This window comes from Rana temporaria, chromosome 13, assembly GCF_905171775.1.
Source record: "Rana temporaria chromosome 13, aRanTem1.1, whole genome shotgun sequence".
Lineage (NCBI taxonomy): Eukaryota > Metazoa > Chordata > Amphibia > Anura > Ranidae > Rana > Rana temporaria.
In genome coordinates, this window is record NC_053501.1 from 67,600,531 (window position 1) to 67,624,301 (window position 23,771).

General features: G+C 43.8%; 1 protein-coding gene across 1 annotated transcript; it reads right to left on the bottom strand.

The window, feature by feature from the left end:
• Window positions 1–922: 922 nt before the first annotated feature.
• On the bottom strand, window positions 923–23,355 carry EGLN3 (egl-9 family hypoxia inducible factor 3). The gene is made up of 5 exons (XM_040332237.1): window positions 22,716–23,355; window positions 14,669–14,788; window positions 12,132–12,268; window positions 11,240–11,313; window positions 923–1,627 (listed from the first exon to the last, which is right to left on the bottom strand). The coding sequence occupies exons 1-5, from the start codon at window positions 23,070–23,072 to the stop codon at window positions 1,593–1,595; spliced, it is 723 nt and encodes a 240-aa protein (XP_040188171.1). The 5' UTR covers window positions 23,073–23,355; the 3' UTR covers window positions 923–1,592.
• Between the last annotated feature and the right edge of the window lie 416 nt (window positions 23,356–23,771).

The following is a 23,771-nucleotide window of genomic DNA, read 5'->3' on the forward strand; positions in this document are numbered from 1 at the left end:
ATAGGTTTGGGCAATTGCCGTTTGTACTGAAGGATTGAGAACACCTTAGCAAATCTACCAAATTATTTTGCATGGAGGCCACAAAATGACGGTTGGCCTGTTACACAATATGCCTGCAAGTCATTTCTGCTAAAGGGGCCAATATTGGCTTTGAAGGCCAAGAGTGCATTTACTTTTTCTACAGTACACCTTTACTTCATCTATTGATATTTTAGCCAAATTATTGAAAAAGTAAAATTTCCATGTTTTTATGCTGTATGTGTACAACCTTTATCAGCAAGCACTGTTAGATAAAGAGCTAAAGTTTGCCTGCTCAAATGTGTTTGAAAAGTCAACATGGCATGTACCACAAAAACGATGTATAATACTGTATCAAGGCAAAACTAAACGCAACAGTTTCTTGCAAGTCCATCACGTTCAGCAGGATGGGCCCAAGACTTGTTACTATAAAAGGGCAAATGACTGGATGTTGGAGGGAATTTCTCATTCCTAAAACAGTCAACTGATAGGAGACAGAGCAGAATGGCACTCTTTTTGCCAGCAGAGCATAAGTGAAGGGGTTCCCCACTTGCATGTTGGGAATAGAACATGCCTTTAAAATGTACAGTATATGACAGCAATGCAAGACCACTTTCACACTGGGCATGGGAGGTGCGGTGGCGGTATAGCGATGCGATTTTTAGCGCCTCTATACTGTCGTATTTACCGCGATATTCGTCCGCTAGCAGTGCACATTCAGCCAGGAGACAGACTATATGACTATTTGACATGGCAGCAAACACCAGATGTAAGGGGTCAGCGGCGACTCCATTCCTGTATAAATCTTTCATATGAAAATATGCATATTTATAATTTTAGGAATTTTATTTCTTGCATAAGCTTAATAATGACCAACTCCTAAAAGTTTAATCACACTGCAAGATACTGGAATTTTCACACGGTTTATTGTGGAAAAAAAAAAAATCAAACAGGCTGCATAAAAATTAAAAAGCATAACCTCTCACAAATATCCTTGAACAATGCCGCCTGCTATAAAACAGCCAGAGATATTGCCAAAGCATTTCAAGAGAAAATATTCATCACAAGGTAGACATGCTCTGGCCCGCAGGCATGTGTTCTGGTCAGTGACCGTACCATTTCCTCCATCAATAAATGTATAATCATTTCCGTAGTATATATTATACATTATCAGTTCAGTCTCTTGGACTCTGCAGTATTTAAAACATGCTGTACCAAAATATAATAATTCAGGTGTCAGACGTAGGCATTGATGATCCTGTACAGTTCAGATACTCTCATCCAACAGATTACAGTACTGACAGCGATGGCGGCTCCAGTCCCTCAGCTTGACTTGAGCATTGGCTTTATGGTTTATCGTCTTTAACGTGTCCATGAAAGAACTCCATCTGAGCTCCTTGCTTTTACTTCCAGACTTAAATAATGGAGGTGGTCTTCTTCGGTTGTGGACAATGAAAAAGATGTGCTTTTGCAGTAGTAGGGTCACAGGCAAAGCCTTGGCTTATAACCCCCAACTTCACTTGTACACTATGCAGGAGAAAGACCAACATGCCATATTTTCGTGCGATAGACAATCAGCTGTCCTTGGAAGTAGGATCCTGTCTGGATTCTGTGCAAGAAAAAAGTAAAAATGTCAATATCCTACAGACAAAATACAAGTTACATAAAAACGAAGAAAAAAATAAAGAAAAACAAACAAAAAAAAAACAAACACACTATACATTTGTGAGTAGGAACATTTTTTATATCTTTATGGCTTTGCAGTCATAAATGCTACAGAATGCATATAGACATGATAAACTCAAGAACCAGTGTTAAGGAGAAGTTCAGATTCAAACAAAAAATATAAATGCACATTTTTTTGCAGGCAAGATAATAAAAAATATGCATCTATTTTATTTGTTAGAGACCTGTAAAGCATTGCACCCACGATCAGCAGATTGTGGGTGTAATGCCACGGTCCTGCAGACTGTCTGTAGCTGTTGCCCATGCTTCCAATACCAGCAGACAGTTACACTGACGGGAAGCGCAATGAACTACCTAGGAGCGCTCATCAGCTCCCTGGTAGTTCATCGAGAAGTACAAGCAGACATCTGCAAAGCTGTCAGGACTTGTAGTTTTCCTCATTTACCGAACACTGAATGGATGATGCGACTGGCCAGACGGAGCCCCGCACGGACGCATTTTTTCTTCTTCGATTGTAACAGCAAGCTCACTATGAAAACCAGGGACTCGTGCAGATGTAACATGTTACAAAAAGGTGAACTTATCCTTTAATTACACTTGTCGGCCATTATGTGAATGTTTTACAATGCAAAGTGCGCAACAAATGAGTCGGTCCCTCTCACACAGACACACATGCAGTTACACGTTTAGCAGTGTTTGTGTGTTCATGAATTATGCAAAATCAGGAACATTCAGAATGAAGATATTTGCATAGTGCTGCATATTTTCAGATCTGTTTATGTGCCTTGTGTTGCATATATTGATTTCCTCGATTCCTCATTGAGTGTGTCACACATTCTCCAGTGCTTACAAGTACCAGGTATTTCTCAAGCTTCTGTGAGGGGGTAGCACTTGGAAAGTAAAGGGTGCAGTCTGATTAGTAGAAGGTAAACCTGTAACCCATTATGGGAAAACCATAGGCTCACTTTAATAAACACTGAATTAGGCAATAATCATCAGCACTATAGAGGCCCTTTAGCAGCAACACATTTCAGAAAAGGCTGCAAGTGGAGGAAGTATAAAGATTAACAGTTTTCCAGCCAGGATAAGTAGAGCATGACTGACGCGGATGACTTGGAGAACAGTTTTGCTCCAATACTACATCCATAGGTCATCATCCCCAACAGAAAGCACCTCAAGTCTTTTACAACCCACCTGTAAACAAAACCAAAGCATATGCAAAGTCCGATTCCATCCTAAATTAAAATGTATCATTTGTGGTACAGTGTCATTAACATCTGCTTCAACCTTCTTTTTACTGTCAAACTACAGTATCTCACAAAAGTGAGTACACCCCTTAGAGCCGGTTCACACAAGGGCAGCACGACTTGCCGAGCGACTCTGCGTTCTGCCCACGACTTCAGAGGAGACTTGCAAAATTACTTCTGTATTGAAGTCAATGCAAGTCGCCTTGAAGTCATCCCAAAGTAGGACTTGAGTCGCTCCTATTAGAACGGTTCCATTGTACAGAACGGAGCGCGACTTGACAGGCGGCTAAGTCACCCGACGAGTGGCGCCTGTGTAGACTGACTCACATTTTTGTAAACATTTTATTATCTTTTCATGTAAGAAAACAGAAGAAATGACACTACAATGTAAAGTAGTGCTTGTACAAGAGTGCTGTCACACTGAAAGCAACTGGGCGTCGGCGGTAAAACACCATTTTTAGCGGCTCTTTATCGCCTTTTTGCTCACTAGCACGGCACTTTTAACCCCCGCTTGCAGCCAAAAAAGGGTTAAAAGCACCCGCAAAGTGCCGCTGCAGCTAAAACTCCAACATCCACCAGCTCTGTGGCAACCTGTGAAGATCTGGTGAACTCCATGCCCAAGAAGGTGCTGGAAAATAATGGTGGGCACACAAAATTGACGCTTTGGGCCCAATTTGGACATTTTAACTTAGGGGTGTTCTCACTTGTTGCTAGCGGTTTAGATATTATTGGCTGTGTGTTATTTTGAAGGGACAGCAAATTTACACTGTTATACAAGCTTTATACTCACTACTTTACATTGTAGCAAAGTGTAATAAGACATAATAAAATTACAAAAAATGTGAGGGGGTGCACTCACTTTTGTCAGATACTGTGTATATTCAAATATAGTTATGCTGGCCATAAACTATACGAAAAATCGGTCGTTCAGACAGTTCGTTCGTTTTTCGACCAGTTAATGGGCACAAAAAATCGATAATCATAGGGACGTTTGAGCCGAAAAAACGAAGGACAAGTTTGGAAATTTTCTGCCGAACGAACGATAAATCGGAAGGTTAATGCGTTTCCCGTCCGAACTTTCTGCACTAGGTATATGTAAAAAAAAAAAAAAAAAACCATTTTTTTTTTATTTATGTCCACTGAACGATTTATCGGTCATTACATGATGGCACTATCGTTTGCGCTCATGACCAAACGTTTGTTTTTCGAAACGATCGGACGATTTTTCGTGGAGTGTATGGCCAGCATTAGGTTGAAAAAATTCCCCAAATCCATCTAGTTCAGGGATATGCAATTAGCGGACCTCCAGCTGTTGCAAAACTACAAGTCCCATCATGCCTCTGGGTGTCATGCTTGTGGCTGTCAGAGTCTTGCTATGCCTCATGGGACTTGTAGTTCTGCAACAGCTGGAGGTCCGCTAATTGAATATCCCTGATCTAGTTCAACCAATAGAAAAAAAATAAAAATTGAATAAAATAACCTACATATACATTGCAAAAGTATTCACCCCCCTCTGCTTTTTACCAATTGTGTTACATTACAGCCTTTAGTTCAATGTTTTTTTTTATCTGAATTATATGTGATGGATCAGAACACGTGGCAAGCTCATAGAGACTTATCCAAAGCAACTTGGAGCCGTGATAGCTGCAAATGGTGGCTCTACAAAGTATTGACTTTAGGGTGGTGAATAGTTATGCACATCGACTGTTATTTTGCCCAGGTTCACACTGGGTATGATTTCCTTCGATTTGAGATGCGATTTCACATGTGAAATCGCATCTCAAATCGGCGGCATTTGCCGCCAATTGTCGGCAATGACACTGTCCTAATCGGTGCGATGCCGCATCTGCGGCGCTGCACCGATTTCAAAAAGTAGTTCCTGTACTACTTTTTGCGATTTCAGGCCGCGATTTACAAACCTGCACAGATGTCTCTTAAATCATGGCCGAAATCGGGACTGCCGGAGGGAGTGAAATCGTGCGAGTTCAGCTGAACTCGCACGGCTTCACTCCCGCAGCCCAGCGTGAACCAGGGCTGAGTCCTATTTGTTTGCTTCACTAGCAAAAAAATAAAAAACACCTTCAAAGTTGTGGGCATGTTCTGTAAATTAAATGATGCAAATCCTCAAACAATCCATGTTAATTCCAGATTGTGAATCAAAACACGAAAAATTCCAAGGGGGGGGTGAATACTTTTGCAAGGCACTGTACACAATCCTATACCCACAGTCATCCAGAGGAAGGCAAAAACACCCTAAAAAGCATGGTCCAATTTGCTTCAGTGGGGAAAATAAAAATTCAAGTTTCCCCAAAGCAATCGGATTTTCCCTGGATCAACAATCTGACGTGAGCATGCTTACAATAATATCCAGTTATATGTGGTGCATTTTAGGAAGACGACATCTAAATTTTTTTTCTTTTATAAAAACAAAATGAACCGAGTTGGTCAGAACTAGTTCCTGAGTTTGTTGCACTCGGTTGACCAATACATGTATACTAGCCAGGCTCTGCTAGAGACCTTGCCATCAACAGATCAGCTCTATGTATGCTCCTCACGGGTATCCAGTGTTTACTTCCTGACAGGAATTACCCCCTTTCTCCCCACTTGTGAGGAGTAGGGTGATGTTACTCGACATTGCTAAATATCTTAATGTATTACCTTCTGCCCATTCATTTGTACAACATTTTGGAATATTTCTCAGCTACTGTAACTGAACATATTTAAGTTTAATAAAAATCTGTACATAAAAAAAAGTGGTTGAGCCATGTTTTTACCAACCCCCAATAAGCTACAAAGGCAGCAGATAGTGATGTTCACATGCCACAGCGATGTTTTGCACCCTTGGCAAAAATGAGGGGCACGGATTGCATAACTGCATATAGATTCACATCTAATCAGAAATCCCAGGAGTAGACTGGAACACCCACTTCTAGATCCATTATTCCAAAAGGACATTTATTTAAACATTTTCGATCTTGGTTTAGTCTGAGGACACTCTTATTTGTATTACTTTCACATCATTCACAGCGGTTTAGGTGTCAATAATTTACTATTTGTCATTATTGTTATCACATGTGGATTTTATCACTTTAGTAGTTTTCAACTACAGTTTTAAGGCGCTTATCACTTATACAACATTTTTAATACACGGGAGTTAAAATGGTTCTGAAGGCAGAAGGTTTACCCTAATGCATTCTCAGTTCTGCTACAACTTTTTCTTTCAATGAGATTTGTAAATGGCAGTCACTTGGCTGGAATGAAGACCCTTAGGCTTTATGAACCGAGTCTATACCGGGAACTAATCCTCGCTCACATACATTGACATATGCTCTGCCAGCAGATAGGACTGTGACAGCAGCGGCTGAATGAATACAAGGAGAACAATGAATGCAAATGTGTACATTCTATAAGGGGACATTGTGACCTCTGATAAGGACAGCTTCCTGCCCGCTTTAATCACCAAAGAGCTTGTGACTGGAAGTGTGATAAAACCTACAGAGTCAGGCTCCTCCCATGACATACAGACAGGCACGTACACCGTGTCACACACGTACACAGTCACACACACTGCACAAGTTTTCACTGACCAGGAAACACACATCTGGATGCTTCCACAACGCAAAGCTCTTAATAGCAATGGAAATGTGACCAGAGAAGTGCTACCACACTTCTATAAATACCACATATACGTGACCAGTTTAGGGGCCTAACCCATCTACAGAACCTGAGGAAAATGGTTATAAAACCGTTCGCTGAATTCCAACAATGTCAGCGAGAGACTAAAGTTCACTTATGTCCCACAAACCGATTATACAGCTATAGGATCCGAGTGCGATCTTTATGGTGCTCCAGAGTTCAGTAAAAGCTGAAAGACAGGAAGAGCAATGTCCGAGATGGAGTTACCCAAAGCAACTCGATCCGAGCCGATGAAAGCCAAGTGCTTCTTATAGCTCACAGCACAACAACGATCTAAACAACCGTCCTTGTAGCCATGAACCAAGCAGAACCTCCCCAACACAAGGCTCCATGCACACTAGTGATTTTTTTAAGCCCCTAGAAGCTGCGAATTAGCATTTTTTTTTTTCGTTCCCTGAAGCCAAAATAGCGTTATCCTATCTGTCCATGCACACCACTTTAGGCCATTAGACCGCTTTTCACACTGGGGCCGCGGCAGAGCTAAAGCGCCACCATAGCTCTGTTTAAAGTGGAAGTTCACCCAAAAATAAATTTCTAATACCTTGAGCTGACCGGTTATTCTGCGAGGATGCCATTTTTTTTTTTGTTTTGTTTTTTATACATACCTTGTTAGCGGTGTTTCATCCCTCGGCTTCCAGGTACGATTCTAGCGGGGCTGGGCGTTCCTAGTTGATTGACGTTCCTCCGACCGCCGCATACTGCACGTCACGACTTTCCGAAAGAAGCCGAACGTCGCTGCGCAGGCGCCGTATAGAGCAGACTCTATACGGCGCCTACGCAATGACGTTCGGCTTCTTTCGGAAAGTCGTGACGCGCAGTATGCGGCGGTCGGAGGAATGTCAATCAACTAGGAACGCCCAGCTAGAATCGTACCCGGAAGCCGAGGGATGAAACACTGCTAACAAGGTATGCATGAGAAAAAAAAAAAAAAAAAAACACACAGCATCCTCGCAGTATAACCGGTCAGCTCAAGGTATTAGAAATTTATTTTTGGGTGAACTTCCACTTTAAGCACCGTGCTTTTAACCCCAAAGAAGGGGTTAAAAAAATCGCCTGAAAACTGCCTCAGGGTAAAGGATTTTAGAGCAGATTATTTTTACACATATAGTAGAGTTTCTTGGAGTGTTTTTGCAGGAGAAATGCTTTTAAAAACACTGCTAAATGCTCCTAAAATGCCATTTAATATAAAAAATTTAAAGCTCTCCCCTTTGTTTTAACAAGAAGTGCAAAAATGCTAATAAAAGCCAACACTTGTAAAATGCTACTACCAGCGTTTATCCAGAATTTTTCCAGTGTTTTTTTTGCTTTTAGCTAAAAAAACACTATGGAAACTAGCATTTTTTTTAAGCTCCTGAAAGCGGTTATTTGCATTTTTTCCCTTCATGTACACTAAAGCCCCGTACACACGGTCGGACTTTTGTCCGGCCAAAATCACATCGGAATTCTGACGGAAATCCATTGGTGTAAAAGAGAACATGTTCTCCATCTAAACTCCGACGGAATTCCCGATTTCCGATCGTGTGTACAGGGCATAAGACTCCATGCACACTGGGCTTAAAAATGAATCTGTTCTTTGGAGTAAAAACAATCATATATAGAGCATTTTTTGTACAAAGTTTAGACAAATTTAAAAGTTTTACATTTTTTTCTGCCAGTGAGCGCCAATCAGAAACACGAATGAGAAGGGTTTTTTCCTGCCTCCAAGTGCTGATCTCAAAATATGCCTGTAAAACGTCCTAATGTGTATGGACACAAAGGAGAACATTGAGTTGCTTCTACAGACAGAACACAAAAATGCTGTAGAAGCAACTTTCTTTAAGCAAGTGTGCATGGAGCCCAATACACCAATAAAAAGCTACTAAAATGCCACCAGCGTTTTTTTCTAGCTTTTGAAAACCATAAAGAGCTAAAAAATACAAAGTCACACATCGAAAAATACAGTCACAGCCCAAAATAAGTATTTCGGGGTCAAACTATATTCCCCCGCCCCCCCCATAGCCAATTTCACAGGTCATGTCATTTAGTGATTGTTACTCATTCAGCACAGACGTGATCAATGGAATCCCTACTTTGTCCGACAACACAATGTAAAAACAAAAAAAAAAACTCACAAAAACAGAACAACTGTATTGCCTACAGAATACCACAATGGCATTACGAGTTGGTGGTTTTGCATCGATATATCACTATTATATATAATGCATAATAGTGTATAATAGTGAATCTAAAAAAAAAAAAAAAGTTATAAAGCCACCATTCACATTGGAGCGACTGGTCATGACAGGTCAAGTTGCATCCTACTGCCAGCAATGGCAGTGTTCAAATTTAACAAATTTAATGTCGACTTTGCGGTGCCACATCGATTTGAAAAAAATAGTACATGAAAACTGCACAGTTGTCTTCAAAGTTTAACCCAAAGTCACACGGAGATGCAGCTTTGAAATTGAAAAAATCACACATTCACCTAAAATCGCACAATGTGAATGAGGGCTAAAGCTGGATTTAGATGAGCAGCTAAGTCTACTATTCCTCTAACATTCAGATCGCTATTCAGAGGCAATTGACAGGCGATGAGGAGGTGATGCGACTCCTCGCTGCCCGTTTTAACCCCATTTTAGCCAACAAATGTGCTGTGCTTCCGTTTGCTTGAATGGGTCACATTCAGTGTGTTTTCTGTCCGCTGATCACGACACGTTGGAAAGCTTTTACTGCAGTTGCAAAGTGAAACATTGCAACTACAGCATGTAAACAACCCCATCAGCTGCCATACAGCTTAAGGGGGGGGCACTAAAAACACAGCTCAACCACACATTTTTTGATGCACCGCCACAAAATAGCTAAACTTAAGTAATATCTGCCACTGTTTTCTATTTGTTTACCTGGGGCTTCTCTGAGTAAAACTTTCTATCCTAGAGTAAGGTGACCAGATTTTTTTAATTAAATCCGGGGACTTTTTTTTACTAGTAATGGCGGCAATCAGCGACTCTCTGCCTGTCGCCGCCCGCCTCACAGCCTGTCAAGTCTTACTCTCTGGGCCCCCGGCTACTACTGGGTGGGGAGCGGAGGAAGATCACTCCGCCAGGGAAGGCAAGGAGATAAGCAGGTAGGCGGCTGGCTGGGACTTGAGCCAAGGCAGAAGAACATGCAACCAAAACAAAAAAAAAAAAATATTCTCTCCGCTCCGACCAGCACATGATCATCAGAAAGGAGCACAGATAATGGAAACAAATACCTCCCCCTTAAGCTAGTAGAGGCAGCGGTCTGCAATTCTGATTTTTTTTTCCCCCCTCTGTCTTTGAAATTGCCCCAGCCCTTGTTCAAATCCAATCCGGGGACTGTCCCCGGAAACTGGGGATGTCTGGTCACCCTATCCTAGAGTAACACCACTAGTCCACTGTACAATATCTATGGAAGAGCAGTGTGGTTACCCCAGGACAGGAGGTATTTTAGGACTATATAATCTTTTCCTCTTCTACAAGTATAAGGGTGAGGTGTTTTTGTAGCCCACAGATAGCCGGGAAGAATTCTACCTGATAACAGTCAACATAGGCACATAGTACAGAAAGTTGCAAGCTCACTAGACCTCAATGGTAAAAGAAACCATCCAAAAGGCAGCAAATACGTTTATTCTTAAAGGATTTGTATGTCTGTAAGGTACATAGATAGAATAGTTAAATGATTTTTTTAAAACGAGTATAAAGCGATTAAAATCATTCCTATTTATTACCTCTGTGTTTCTAGTTTCGTTTCTGCAATTAACTTCCTGCTTCTCGGCGTTCGTTCATGTGAGCGCCGCCGCTGTACAGTTAAAACTACATTTCCCAGTATCCATTGCACATCGCGCATGCGCAGTTAACAAAAACGGGCACGAGAGCTCTGTCAGAATTTTGAATGAACCGCCCACCGAATATGCAAGCCTTGTAAACCCACCCACACAGCCATAATCACACCTCCTTGAAGTCTGTATGCTGTGCAGAGCGAGCATGAGGCACTGCTGTAGTCCCGAGGACGGGGGCGAGCACGTTACTGACCACAGCTAGAAAGCTCCCATCACTGTGGTTATCTCCAGACAACCAGGAAGTGTCCACAACAGAGAAGAAATAGAGCAACATCTGAGCAAAAACAAACAATGATATGAAAAGAGCACTGCAGTAAAGGAAGGAAGGAATTAGATCAACCAAAAAAATCCTTTACAACCCCTTTAAAGCTTGCATACAATTTTAAAGGGGAGGTTTTGCAGTAAAAGTGGATTCCCAGCCAAAACGTGTATTGGGTAGAATGGGGAAGGGCAGTTTATCTTTAGTATTGTCCCGATTATTCACCAAGATTTCCTTACTTCCTGTTCTGGTGACACCTAGAGCATGGCTATAAGCTCGATTTCCTGATTCCCCTCTACAGAGTACAGTACACGCCTTTAAAGAATCACACAAACAGAAATTTTGGCTTACAGCAAATTATAGTCCCACTGGGACTGGCGAGGAATTCTTACAACAGGTCAGACCGCAAAAAAAAAAATATATATATATTCAGTTTTGGCTGGGGACCCAAAGAACAGCCTTTTACAAGTCTACTGTATATCAGACACAACTTACCACTTAATCTTTTGAACCTCTGTTTAGCAGCTGCTCGCTCTTTGGCATCAAAATACCAGACTGTCAGAGCATACCTGTAATGTAAATATAAATGTGATTCCACGCTTGGGTCTGATCAAACACATCTACTAGCATAAAACTTCTGATAACAAATGAACATACAACAAAATTAAAAGTACAGCGCTAAATGCAAAATATAAATCGTAATGAATTTTAAATGCAAAACACAAAATATTGTGCAACTGAAAACTTGTTACAAATAATGCCAATCCATAAACATAACAATCAGTGACAGACATTCAGTGCCAGTCGCGTATATTGTATATATACCAATCTGACAAATCTTGATGTGCATAAGTCCACTTAAAAACCTGCAACCAATACAATGTGTAGCGATTTTCAATATGTGATGAAGTCAGTGGGAAAATCCAGTAATCAACATAAGTACTTACCAGATCCCCTATGACGTCATCACGCATAGCGAACTGAGCTGGCTTACCCATCTGGATTTTTATTGAGATAAGGGGTACTGCTACTTAATGCGAGTGATCCATCCTGGGCATTACCTCCAAAAGTGCTTATGACCACAAGGATTGGGTAAGCCGTTTAATCACTGCTGGATTTTCCCACTGGCTTCATCACATATTGAACATTGCTACACATTGGCGTGGTCACAAGTTATTATGAGGACTTCATGCACATCAAGATTTCTCACACACCGCTATATATATATATTTTGCACTTGTTTAAAAAAAAGTCATGATTATATTTTGCATTCAGCGCTGCGCTTTTCGGTTTTGTTCTATACACCTGTGATGTAGAAGGCGGCCATTACAGATGCTGCACAAACATGACAATTCTACATCAAAGCACCACATGAGCCGGGCCTTACCTAACGGCATAGGAAGGCTGAACCTCGTGTGGATTGCGACGGTCGGACCAGAAAAAAAGCAGCCGGTCAAAGAGTGGCTCCACGTCCGCCACTTCTGAGCCGCCATCAGGGAAAATTCGCAGAACTCCCCCGTGAACCTGCAACACCAGGGATGGTATAGAATCAGAACATCAACTTCATAATCCAATAATAAATAAACGATCCCTTATGGCTGAACTGATAAGAAAGAATGTATAGAAGTAGAAGAAAAACTCAACCCAAATAAGACTACAGCTGCAGAAGAGCTCCAGCCCTCCTCCAGACCAGAAAGATTGTAAAGTCAGATTGGAACATGTATGGTGACCTTAAAAGTTGATTGCATTGTGTATGGCCACTTTAGTCAATAAGTTTCTCATATGACCCTAGGAGTGCCGTGCTGTCCTGTATCATTTGTGAACAGCTAAACTTGAGTGCCAAATCTGGCCATAGATATATCAACATGTGGCCATTTCAGAAGGGTCCAGACAAATTTCAACCCATCTATGGCTGTTCTGTTCATAAGACGCTGATCTAATGATCGATTTCTCACGAATGGGCTTATTACAAAAAAGTTTGTTGAATTGGCAGCAGCACTGATCACTATCATGGCAGGGGAGGAATCCCTGCTGTCAGAATACAATGACACAGCGGGGAGGATTCCTTCATCCACCTTGCTTGTGTGGACAGGGAAATCCCTAGTCCCTCCCCCATCTGCCTGATCGAAAATAAAAACTGATCCATGTATGGCCAGCCTTAAGCTGGATACACACTATACAATTTTCTGTAGAACATACATAGGTTGTAAAGGTTAGTTTAATTTTCTAAATTGGTTCCTTTAACCACCTGAGGCCCGCGCTATAGCCGAATGACGGCTACAGCGCGGACCTGAAAATCCAAGTGGACGTCAATTGACGTCCGCCCCTTTCCTCCCGAGCGCGCAAAATCTGTGCCGGCCGTGTCCCTTGGATCACAGATCGCCAATCGGAGTGGCCGTTTGGTAGGCGATCTGTGTGGCCAATGAGAGATGATCTTATATGTAAACATATGAGATCATTTCTCATTGCCGGCTCTCACAGACAGCGTCCTGTCAGGGAGAGAGGAGACGATCTGTGTCTCTTGTACATAGGGACACAGATCGGTCACCTCCCCCACTCACCCTCCTTCCCCCACAGTTGGAACACTATGCAGGGTACACATTTAACCCCTTCCTCACCCCCTAGTGTTAACCCCTTCAATGCCAGTCACATTTATACAGTAATTAGTGCATATTTATAGCACTGATCGCAGTATAAATGTGAATGGTGCCAAAAATGTGTCAAAAGTGTCCGCCATATTGTCGCAGTCCCAATAAAAATCGCAGATCGCCGCCATTACTAGTAAAAAAAAAAAATAATAATAATTCTGTCCCCTATTTTGTAGGCGCTATAACTTTTGCGCAAACCAGTTGCTTATTGCGTTTTTTTTTTTTTTACCAAAAATATGTAGAAGAATACGTATCGGCCTAGACTGAAAAAACACTTTTATTAAAAAAATTGGGATATTTATTATAGCAACAAGTAAAAAATATTGTATTTTTTTCAAAATTGTCTTTTTTTTGTTTATAGTGCAAAAAATAAAAACCGCAGAAGTGATCAAATACCACCAAAAGAAAGCTCTATTTGTCGGGAAAAAAGACGTCAATTTTGTTTGGGAGCCACGTCGCACGACCGCGAAATTGTCAGTTAAAGCAACGCAGTGCCGGAAGCTGACATTTCACCTGGGCAGGAGGGGGGTATATGTGCCCAGTAAACAAGTGGTTAAGCTAGTGCTTTGTTGGTTTTTCCTTCAATTACCCTTCTAAAAAAAAGTCCCCCTTTGTCTGAATTTCTCACTTCCAGTTTCTCCTCAGTAAGCTTGCCCCCATCATCCATGGGGGTTAGTCAGCCAGAACAGCTTACTGAGGAGGAACAGGAAGTGAGAAATTTAGACAAAAGGGGGATTTTTGTTTTTGGACGGGTAATCGAAGGAAAAGGTAAGTGAACCAACAATGCACTAGCTTAAAGGAACCTATTTAGAAAATAAAAAAACTAACCTTTACAACCCCTTTAAGGCCCCATTCACACCCGAGCATAGCGTTTTTACCACGATTTTGTACAGGTCAAAAAGGTCACAATATAAAATGCAGAAGATGCCTGTAATCTGCCTAAAAAGAAGTTCCAGGACTTGTTTGAGGTTCTGGCTTCAGACATTTTTGGAGTGGAGATTTGAACTGTCTCCAATGAGAATTGTGCCCCCCCCCCCCCCTCCAAGTAGCTTCAAGCTACAATCAGGTGTGAATGGGGCTGAAGAGTTTCAATGTGTATGCAATTAGGCAGGCCCATGCACCACATAGTTTTGGTAAATGTAAAGGAAAGCAGACAAAGTTGTATAGTGTATGGGGTCCAAGCATCCAAAGCTACTCTAGGGTCCTACAGCTCAATCATGAATTGTGGCTCTTTGTTTTGGGGTTGCGCAGACGATAAAGCGAGTTTCTAACTTACCTTTGAATCCCAGTTCTTGTTCAGGTAATAGATGCAAGTAATGCAGCGTCCATCTTTTGTTGGATTATCTACATGGCGCACATAGCCAGCCCCATTGCCTGGATAACAAGCTACCATTGCCTGGAAAATAAGAAAGCGATTGTTCCTTTAAGTTCCTAGACAGCACTGTTTATGACACTTTACATGAACTACAAGTCCCAGCATGGCCTCCATTTGGGGTAGTCTGCTGTCACCACAGCTTACCTAAAGCTAGTCTACAGCAGTGGTCCTCAACCTCAGTCCCCAAGTTCTCCCAACAGGCCATGTTTTGGGAACTAACCTTGGATAAGATAGCTCTCATCAATACCAGGTCATCGATATTGATCGAAAGGGTTTGTTAACCCATTTATATAAGACTATGCCAGCCCCTCTATTAGTGGTTGGCATAGCACACTATGCAAGTCGTTTTCAAAAACAAGTGTTCTAAATACCGAATTTGAGCCGTCCTCAGGCCGGTCACATGACTCGTGGCCGCTTCTCACAGCTCTGATGGATTACTTCTGCGGGAGGAGCCCCGACGTCAGCTGGGGAGATCATGTGGCTGCTCGTCTCCTCTGCAGAAGCTCTGTCTTGTAGCTGTAAAGCGGCCGCATGTCACGTGACCGGCCCGAAGTCAGCTCAAATTTGGTATTTAGAACACTTGTTTTTGAAAACGACTTACAGTGTGCTATGCCAACCTCTAGGCGGCATAGTCTTATATAAATGACTTAAACACTTGAAATCAATATCGATGACATGGTATTGGGCTGGCAGTAACAAATGTACTTCCCACCCCCAAGAATAGCGGCGGGGGGGCAGGACAGAGAGAGGGAGATGACAGGTAGGGGGGGGAGAGCAGAGGGGACAGCTGTGTATGATGCAGGGACGTACTCTGGCCACGCCCCTGATTTTCTCTGTGGTCAGTATAGAGTGGATACAGGAAGTGCTGGGTCCAGGGTTTATTTTTTTACAGTTTAGAGGGGGACAGATTACACAGCACAAGCTCTGTTCAATCTACTTTAAGGGACCAGGATCTGTTTTGTTGGGGGTTAACAAACACTTTAAAGCAGATGTGCCAAGTAAAGGAAAACCTGAAAACATGGACCGTTGGGGGTACTTGAGAACCACTGATCAACACCATGCAAGGGGACTTACTGATACAAAACCAATAGTTTTGTCCAACCATGGTCATATTGTTATGGAAATGTTTGCTACGATTGGCTGCTGTAGAAAAGAAATGTGAACTGATAAAACAGTAATCCATGGGAACTGAACTGTAAATGTTTATCTTTGATGTCCTGGATATAAAATGTGGACACAAACTATAAGACAGCAATGTTGAGAGCAGCTTTAAAATGTGATGGAAGAATGCTCACCACACACCATACAATCTGAGTGTACAGATCTCCCAACTACTATGTAGTGCAAGGGTCTGTCTGATTGGCTACAAACTGATTGGGGAAATTAGAGCGCTCCTTGTAGTACATACTTTGGGTGTAAACCTAAAGTAGATTGTACAAAGATTTTATCATCAGATTGTAATGTGTATGGTGACCCTATGGGAAGGGGGAGGGGGGGATTTACTGGACTTCTCTCAACTGGGGATATTGTGAATGTCTCAATAGTGTACAGAATAGTGAACGACGTGCTTCAGCACACTACTGCTTTCGTTATTACAGGGCAGGAGTTACAGATTGCGTATAATGAATGGGGGCAAAGCCTTTGGATCACGTTCAAGGTTCTTGTACTGCAGTGTAACCGGGAATACAAAGCTCCATTATAGTCTTTACATGATCATATAACCAAGTATGGAGACGAGAGACTGAAATGTTACAGACAGGTTATTGCATTGGTAGTCCTTTCACTGACTAGTCAATTTGATTGCAAGTGTACGCTAAAGCTGGCCATACACAGTCAGATTTTCTTTTGAATTGTTCAACAGAACATTCTCTCTTATTGAATAAACAAATTTATTTTATTTTATTTAAAAGCCTTACATGCTTTTTTAAACAGGGTTCCATACATAATATACAATTTTTTACCAATTAAAAACCACATGCACAAAATGTTCAATCTGACCCCAATAACCATTAGAAAATCAAATGAAGGTTCCAAAACATGAAAATTTCCAAATGACCAATCCAGAATGGGACTCACACTTGGGGCTGATTTACTAAAACTGGAGTGCAAAATCTAGTGCAGTTGTGCATGGACACCAATCAGCTTCTATCTTCAGCTTGTAAATGTACAAGTTAGTCAGGACGCCCACTAACACACATCTCCTTTATCTGCAAGGTAGAGAGCGCCCCGACTCTCCTGTAATCCAAGGGTGGGGGCGAGCACGACACTCCACACCAGGGAGAAAGCCTTGCATTACTGCATGTAGTTACAGACAGAAGAACAGGAAGTGAGGATTTCTCAGAAGAAATAAGGACATTTAAAAGCAAAATGGAAGGATGAGGTAAGTGAAGGAGGACTGCACTAAGGTAAAGGAAACTATTTAGGGGGGGGAAAAATTCAAATATGTTACCTTTACAACCCCTTTAGTTTTGACCAAAAAAAAAAATATATAAAACACTGGAAGCGGATTGGTTTTTATGCAGAGAAGCACCAGATTTTGTACTCTCCAGTTTTAGTAAATAACCCCTGCGTGTCCAGCATAAGCCCAGACTGAGGGGTTCAGGTCACAGTATAACTAGTAGAACTTTGTACCATCCAGTTAGATTTGATGTTCTTTCCTAGTTTATCTGAGCACCTTCTTCAGTTCTAACAAGTGTCAGGAACAGTGTTAATTTCGTCGACTAAAACAATACTATTTTAGTCGACTAAAATACGACTAACAACTGAGGTGACTAAAATACGACTAAAACCAAAATGCCATTTTCGTCAAAAGACCAAGACTAAAACTAAATTGAAAATGAACACTGGTCTGTAGTGCATGTTCATACCTCAATACCATAAATAACATATTAGATTTTTCAATCTAGCAGTAAGAGCCGGTTCACACTGGGGCGACTCGTCAGGCAACTCAGCCGCCTGACAAGTCGCGTCCCATTCTATTCAATAGAACCGTTCTAATAGGAGCGATGCAAGTCGCTCCGACTTAGAAAAAGGTTCTTGTACGACTTCGGGGGCGACTTGCATTGACTTCTATACAGAAGTCATTTTGCAAGTCGCCTCTGAAGCCGTCTTCAGGACGCCTTGCCGAGTCGCTCCCGAAGTCGTGTCGCCCCAGTGTGAACCGGCTCTAAGAGTTTGAAAATTGTAGCGAAATGTTAACTAATGCATTACAACAGACTCGCATTTTGCGAGTGGAAAATAAGGTCTGGCGAGGAGCTGGGCTGCCTGGGAGTAGGGGGGCGAGCACCACTGGCAGGCGGGGTTAATCGCAAGACGTTCTTCCAATGATCCTCCCGATGGCAGAGAGCATAGAGGAAGAGGAGAGCCGTGGGATCGCAGAGCGGTATAGCATGCTGTTACAACTTGCATTGAAATTTCCTTCACTCTGCTTGCTCCCACAGCCCGCCTTCTCCTGACCCTGCACCTGTGATAGACACACTTCTGCATTGGACCCGCATTGTGTCTATTACAGGCGCGGGGTCAGGAGAATGCGGGCTGTGGGAGCGAGCGGAGGAAATTTCAATGCAAGTTGTAACAGCATGCTAGTCTGCTCTGCGATCCCGCAGCCTTTTCTCTTCCTACTGTCATAATCTAAGTGGCAATGGGGGCATGGTGAGGCCGCAATGGTTGTAACAGCACGCTATCTTGCTCTGCGATCCCGCGGCCTCTCCTCTTCCTACTGTCATAATCTGGCTGCCAATGGGGGCACGGCGAGGCCGCAATGGTGGGCACGGTGAGGCCGCAATGGTTGTAACAGCATGCTATACTGTTCTGCGATCCCACGGCCTCTCCTCTTCCTACGGTCATAATCTGAGCGCCAATGGTGGGCACGGCGAGGCCGCAATGGTGGGCATGGCGAGGCCGCAATGGTAACAGCATGCTATACCGCTCTGCGATTTCACGGCCTCTCCTCTTCCTACTGTCATAATCTGCCCGCCAATGGGGGCATGGTGAGGCCGCAATGGTGGGCACGGTGAGGCCACAATGGTTGCAACAGCATGCTATACCGCTCTGCGATCCCGCGGCCTCTCCTCTTCCTACTGTCATAATCTGGCCGCAATGGTGGGCACTGTGAGGCCGCAATGGTTGTAACAGCATGCTATACCGCTCTGCAATCCTGTGGCCTCTTCCTACTGTCATAATCTGGCCGCAGCGGTGGGCACGGTGAGGCCGCAACGGTGGGCACGGTGAGGCCCTGCTGAGGGGAACTGATAAAGTTGTTAATATTTTTGCAACTTAATTCTGCATAAAAAACATTTCACGAGATAATTTATGAGGGCGAGATTAGCGGCAGAATTAGGGGTGGGGTTGGGTGGGGCAACTAGTGGCGAGTAACCCTTGAGGCCTGGATAGTGGCTCAAGACTTGAAATTTTGAGCCCTGCACTACAATTTAATTACACCCATTGGATTTTAGACGACTAAAATGAGTTTTAATCTACTAAAATGTACTGGAGATTTAGTCGGCTAAAACAAAAATGATTGCAGAAGACTAAAATGGGACTAAAACTAAAATGCCATTTTAGTCCCAAGACTAAAAACGAAATCGAAATTTGCTGCCATAATTAACATTGGTCAGGAACATACCCCAGCATTTAGATCCAAACGTGCAACTCCGTCACCCAAATCTAAAATGGTTATAATAGAGGTATGTTCAACACTCAGAACAATGGAAGCTACAAAAGTGTCATCAACAAGTCCACCTGAAAGTGACCAACGTCCACCATCTATACCATGACCAGCACCCTGCTCAGTATGTGCCTACCTCCAATAAAAACTGTGCCCTTTCTGATCATCTACCTTTCTGTGAAATGTGTTCTATATTACTACACAAGTCCAACACAATGGGGTTGATTTACTAAAAGGCAAATCCACTTTGCACTACAAGCGCACTTGAAGTACAGTCGCTGTAGATCTGAGGGGAATCTGCCGATTTTACCATCCAATCAGGTGCAAGCAAAAATGCTGTTTATTTTCCTTGCATGTCCCCCTCAGATCTACAGCAACTGCACTTGTAGTGCAAAGTGGATTTGTCTTTAGTAAATAACCCCCCATGTGACTACCACTAGTTGTGTGGATACTTCATTAAAGAGGAAACACAGGAGAAAGCAATACGATAGCTAAACTTATAGTATATAAAGTGTTGTCTAGTCCAAACTGTGTTTGTTTTTTAGTTTTGGATAGAGTAGGGAAGGGTTAAGCCTTGTAAGTATAGGTTTTGCTGTCTGTACCAATGGAGACGGTTCCCTTTACTTCTTGCCCTAGAGACATAGCAGGAAGTTAGAGGGAATCTCCCAAAGTCAAGTGCATTCTCCTCGTAGACGGCTGTTCCCACAGCAAGCGTCCCCATTAGAGTTGCCACCTCATCCCTTTAAAACAGAACACATATGAATTACACAGGTTCTGTGGCTGATTTAATGCAGGTAAGGCACCAAATGAGTCTAATTACCACCTTAATTAGCCACAGAACCTGTGTAATTAATATGTGTTCTGTTTTAAAGGGATGAGGTGGCAACCCTAGTCCCCATTGGCAGGAGTCTCGTTACCTCTCATTCTGGGGACAACGCTAACATTTTGGATTTCTGTTTTCTCAGGTTCCTGTACAGGTAGAGGTGAAACTTCCCCAGTGAGGACATAAAGTGTGACAGAGGGTGGAACTCTTCCCCACGCTATCAAAATTAAAAAAAAAAAAACCCACACACTTTGCTGTAGGTGCCATATGTCCCCATTACACCTCTCGTTCCAACGACAGCTAACATTTTAGATTTCCCCTCAATAATGGTCACAACTACAAATAGGAGGGCAATGGAGCCCCCCCCCCCAAAAAAAATGGGGATATATATATATATATATATATAAAAAACAAAACACACACACACACACACACACACACACACACGACTCCAACCCTTCCCCACCATCTAAAAAACAAACAAAAAAACAAAAACAAACAAAGCCATGGTGATAAGGCTTCATTTCCATGGACGTTTTTACAGCCCCTTTTTTTAGCCTTTACAGCTTAAAAACACCTGTCCATGTTTTGTTTTTTTTAGCTGGAGCTCAAAAACGCTGCTGTAGCGTTTTTGCGTGTTTGAGCGTTGAACGTCTGGCGTTTTTACAGCTCTAAGGCTGGAGCTTCAGAACGCACTGGTCCTGGATTTTTTTTGCAGCTAAAAAACGGCTCAGCCATCTACAGCTCAAAAACGTCATGGTGGGCATGAGGCCATAGACCAGGGATATGCAATTAGCAGACCTCCAGCTGTTGCAGAACTACAATTCCCATTAAGGGCTCTTTCACACGGAGCGGACCGTTTCCGGGTCCACCAAAGCTCAGCGGGGATCCCCGCTCAGCTGTCGGCGGATAGGGCGGTCCCCGCACACAGTGCAGGGACAGCCCTGTCTCTGCTCCGCTGTCCCCTATGGGGAACCTGATGCAGACGGACCGTCTGTCCGTCTGCATCAGTTCCGCTCCACCGAACGGAAGAAAAATAGGGTTTCTTCCGTTCGGAAAAGCGGAACCCGACTGACGCGGACGCTAGCAGATGCTCCATCCGCTAACGGACGCGTCCCCATAGGGATTCATTACAAGTCCATTAACGAACTTGTAATGAACGGACAGATGGAGCGGACGTCTGAAAGGGGCCTAAGGCATAGCAAGACTCCGACAGCCACAAGCATGACACCCAGAGGCTGAGGCATGATGGGACTTGTAGTTTTGCAACAGCTGGAGGTCCGCTAATTGCATATCCCTGCCATAGACTAACATGGAGAGCCGTTTTTAAGCTGCAAAAAAAGCTCAGAAAAGCGGCTGTAAAAACGTCCATGGAAATGGTAAGCATGGGGAAAATAGAAGCATAATCAAGAATGTGCATTCCATTCAGAGAATAGAGGAAGAAAAATAGAGAGTACAAAGTCATCAGAAGACCGGGACACAGAGCACAAGAAGGGAGTAAAGGACGGATGTAATGAGCCCTGGTATGGGATTCTACAGGGGAGCGGAGGAAGACGCATCAAGATCAAAGCAGACGCTGAAGCACAATGTGACAACATGAACCAAGCAGACATATAAGAGCAACTCCAGTCCTCAAGGTGCCCCAACAGGTCATGTTTTCAGGATTTCCCTGCAGATGAAACAGCTGTGGTAATTACTAAGGCAGTGAAACTGATCAACTCACCTGTGCTGAAGAATGGAAAGCCTGAAAACATGACCTGTTGGGGCACCTTAAGGACTGGCGTTGAGAAATACCATTAGAGGACCAAAGAAAAACACCCAACAAGACAGATACATGGAAGGGGTCAGCCTTGGCCAGAGGATTGGTGGATGGATACCGGAGCTGGTGACAATGTGGTTTGGTATTTTTGCGTTTTTCCCCAAACATATGAATTTTGAGCCCTGCATTACAATTTAATTACACCCATTAGATTTTAGACGACTAAAATTAGTTTTAATCTACTAAAATGTACTGGAGATTTTAGGACGGGTGATAGGTTGCGGGGTGACGGGTACAACCAGTACGAGGGTGACGGGTACAACCAGAACGAGGGTGACGGGTACAACCAGAACGAGGGTGACGGGTACAACCAGTACGAGGGTGACGGGTACAACCAGTACGAGGGTGACGGGTACAACCAGTACGAGGGTGACGGGTACAACCAGTACGAGGGTGACGGGTACAACCAGTACGAGGGTGACGGGTACAACCAGTACGAGGGTGGCGGGTACAACCAGTACGAGGGTGGCGGGTACAACCAGTACGAGGGTGGCGGGTACAACCAGTACGAGGGTGGCGGGTACAACCAGTACGAGGGTGGCGGGTACAACCAGTATGAGGGTGGCGGGTACAACCAGTATGAGGGTGGCAGGTACAACCAGTATGAGGGTGATGGGTACAACCAGTACGAGGGTCTCACCTTGGACCTCTCCTCCACATAGAATTGGCCCAGATGGTTTCCACACAACACCACGAGCCGGTCGATCACGGAAAGGACCAGCCCGATGGCCTCACATCCGTCTTCGGTGCCAGCGATCCAGGCGATCTTGTCCCCCCGCAGGTGCTTCTTGGAGAAGCCCCGGAGGTTCCCCGCTAGTTGTCCATCCTTTAGCGCCCCTTCCTGGTGCAGGCGCCTGACCTGGGCCAGAACTTGGTCCCCCAACTCTTCTCCCAAGATGTTGTCCAGGTAACAGTAGCCCGCCGAGCGCAGACGGGGCACGATGTGCTCCAGGGCCAGCTTCTCAAGGTCCACCGATGGGCTATGCTTGAGAGGCATGGCTGGTGGGGGAAGGTGACAAGCAGGTCCCAGGGTGACAGATTACAAGTTCTCTAGGAACATTGTACCAGAGGGAGGAAGAGCTTCACCTGCCTGACACACAGTGTGACACCAGAAATGTCCATGAGAGAGATCAGTCTTCTATGTACATAGTGCTCTATGTATGTCCCTGATCACCTCCTATACGGCTACGTGTCTGTATATACGGCTCCCTGCCCCCGCCAGCCTTATACAACTCTGTACGTGCGGAATAAGCGCTTTCCACTAGGCGGGTGGGGCTTGTCCCTGCATTTTAAAGCCGACAGAAACGCCCAGAGGTCCCGAGCCAATCGCGGCGTTCGGCGGGCGTTGTCAGCTCTCTAGCAAGCAATGCACCGGGACGCACGTGCTCAGGGGATACATGTATGGGCAGTCGGATTGGCTGAGGCGGCCGTGGGTGGGAGCGAGTTACTAGGAGACGGCGTCTTAGAGGGCGTGTCAGCCGCCATTGAGGAATTCTGGATATGCATGTAGCCTTTGACTGAGTAGTGCTGAGTGTAGTAAACAGAGCGAGGCGGAGGGGAGACCGAGAGGAGAGAGAGAGAGAGAGAGGAGGATGAAGAGAGAGAGGAGGACGAAGGGAGAGATAGGAGGATGAAGGGGGAGAGAGGAGGATTAGAGGAGAGAGAGGAGGATGAAGGGAGAGAGAGAGAAAGATGA

What these genes read in the sequence shown, in the direction of transcription:
- EGLN3 (XM_040332237.1), bottom strand. Translation starts at nt 23,072, where the DNA reads ATGCCTCTCAAGCATAGCCCATCGGTGGACCTTGAGAAGCTGGCCCTG. An exon ending in ATGTGGAGGAGAGGTCCAAG is followed by an intron (nt 14,789 to 22,715) that starts GTGAGACCCTCG and finishes CTTATTTTCCAG; the next exon opens with GCAATGGTAGCTTGTTATCC. An exon ending in ACAAGAACTGGGATTCAAAG is followed by an intron (nt 12,269 to 14,668) that starts GTAAGTTAGAAA and finishes CTGGTGTTGCAG; the next exon opens with GTTCACGGGGGAGTTCTGCG.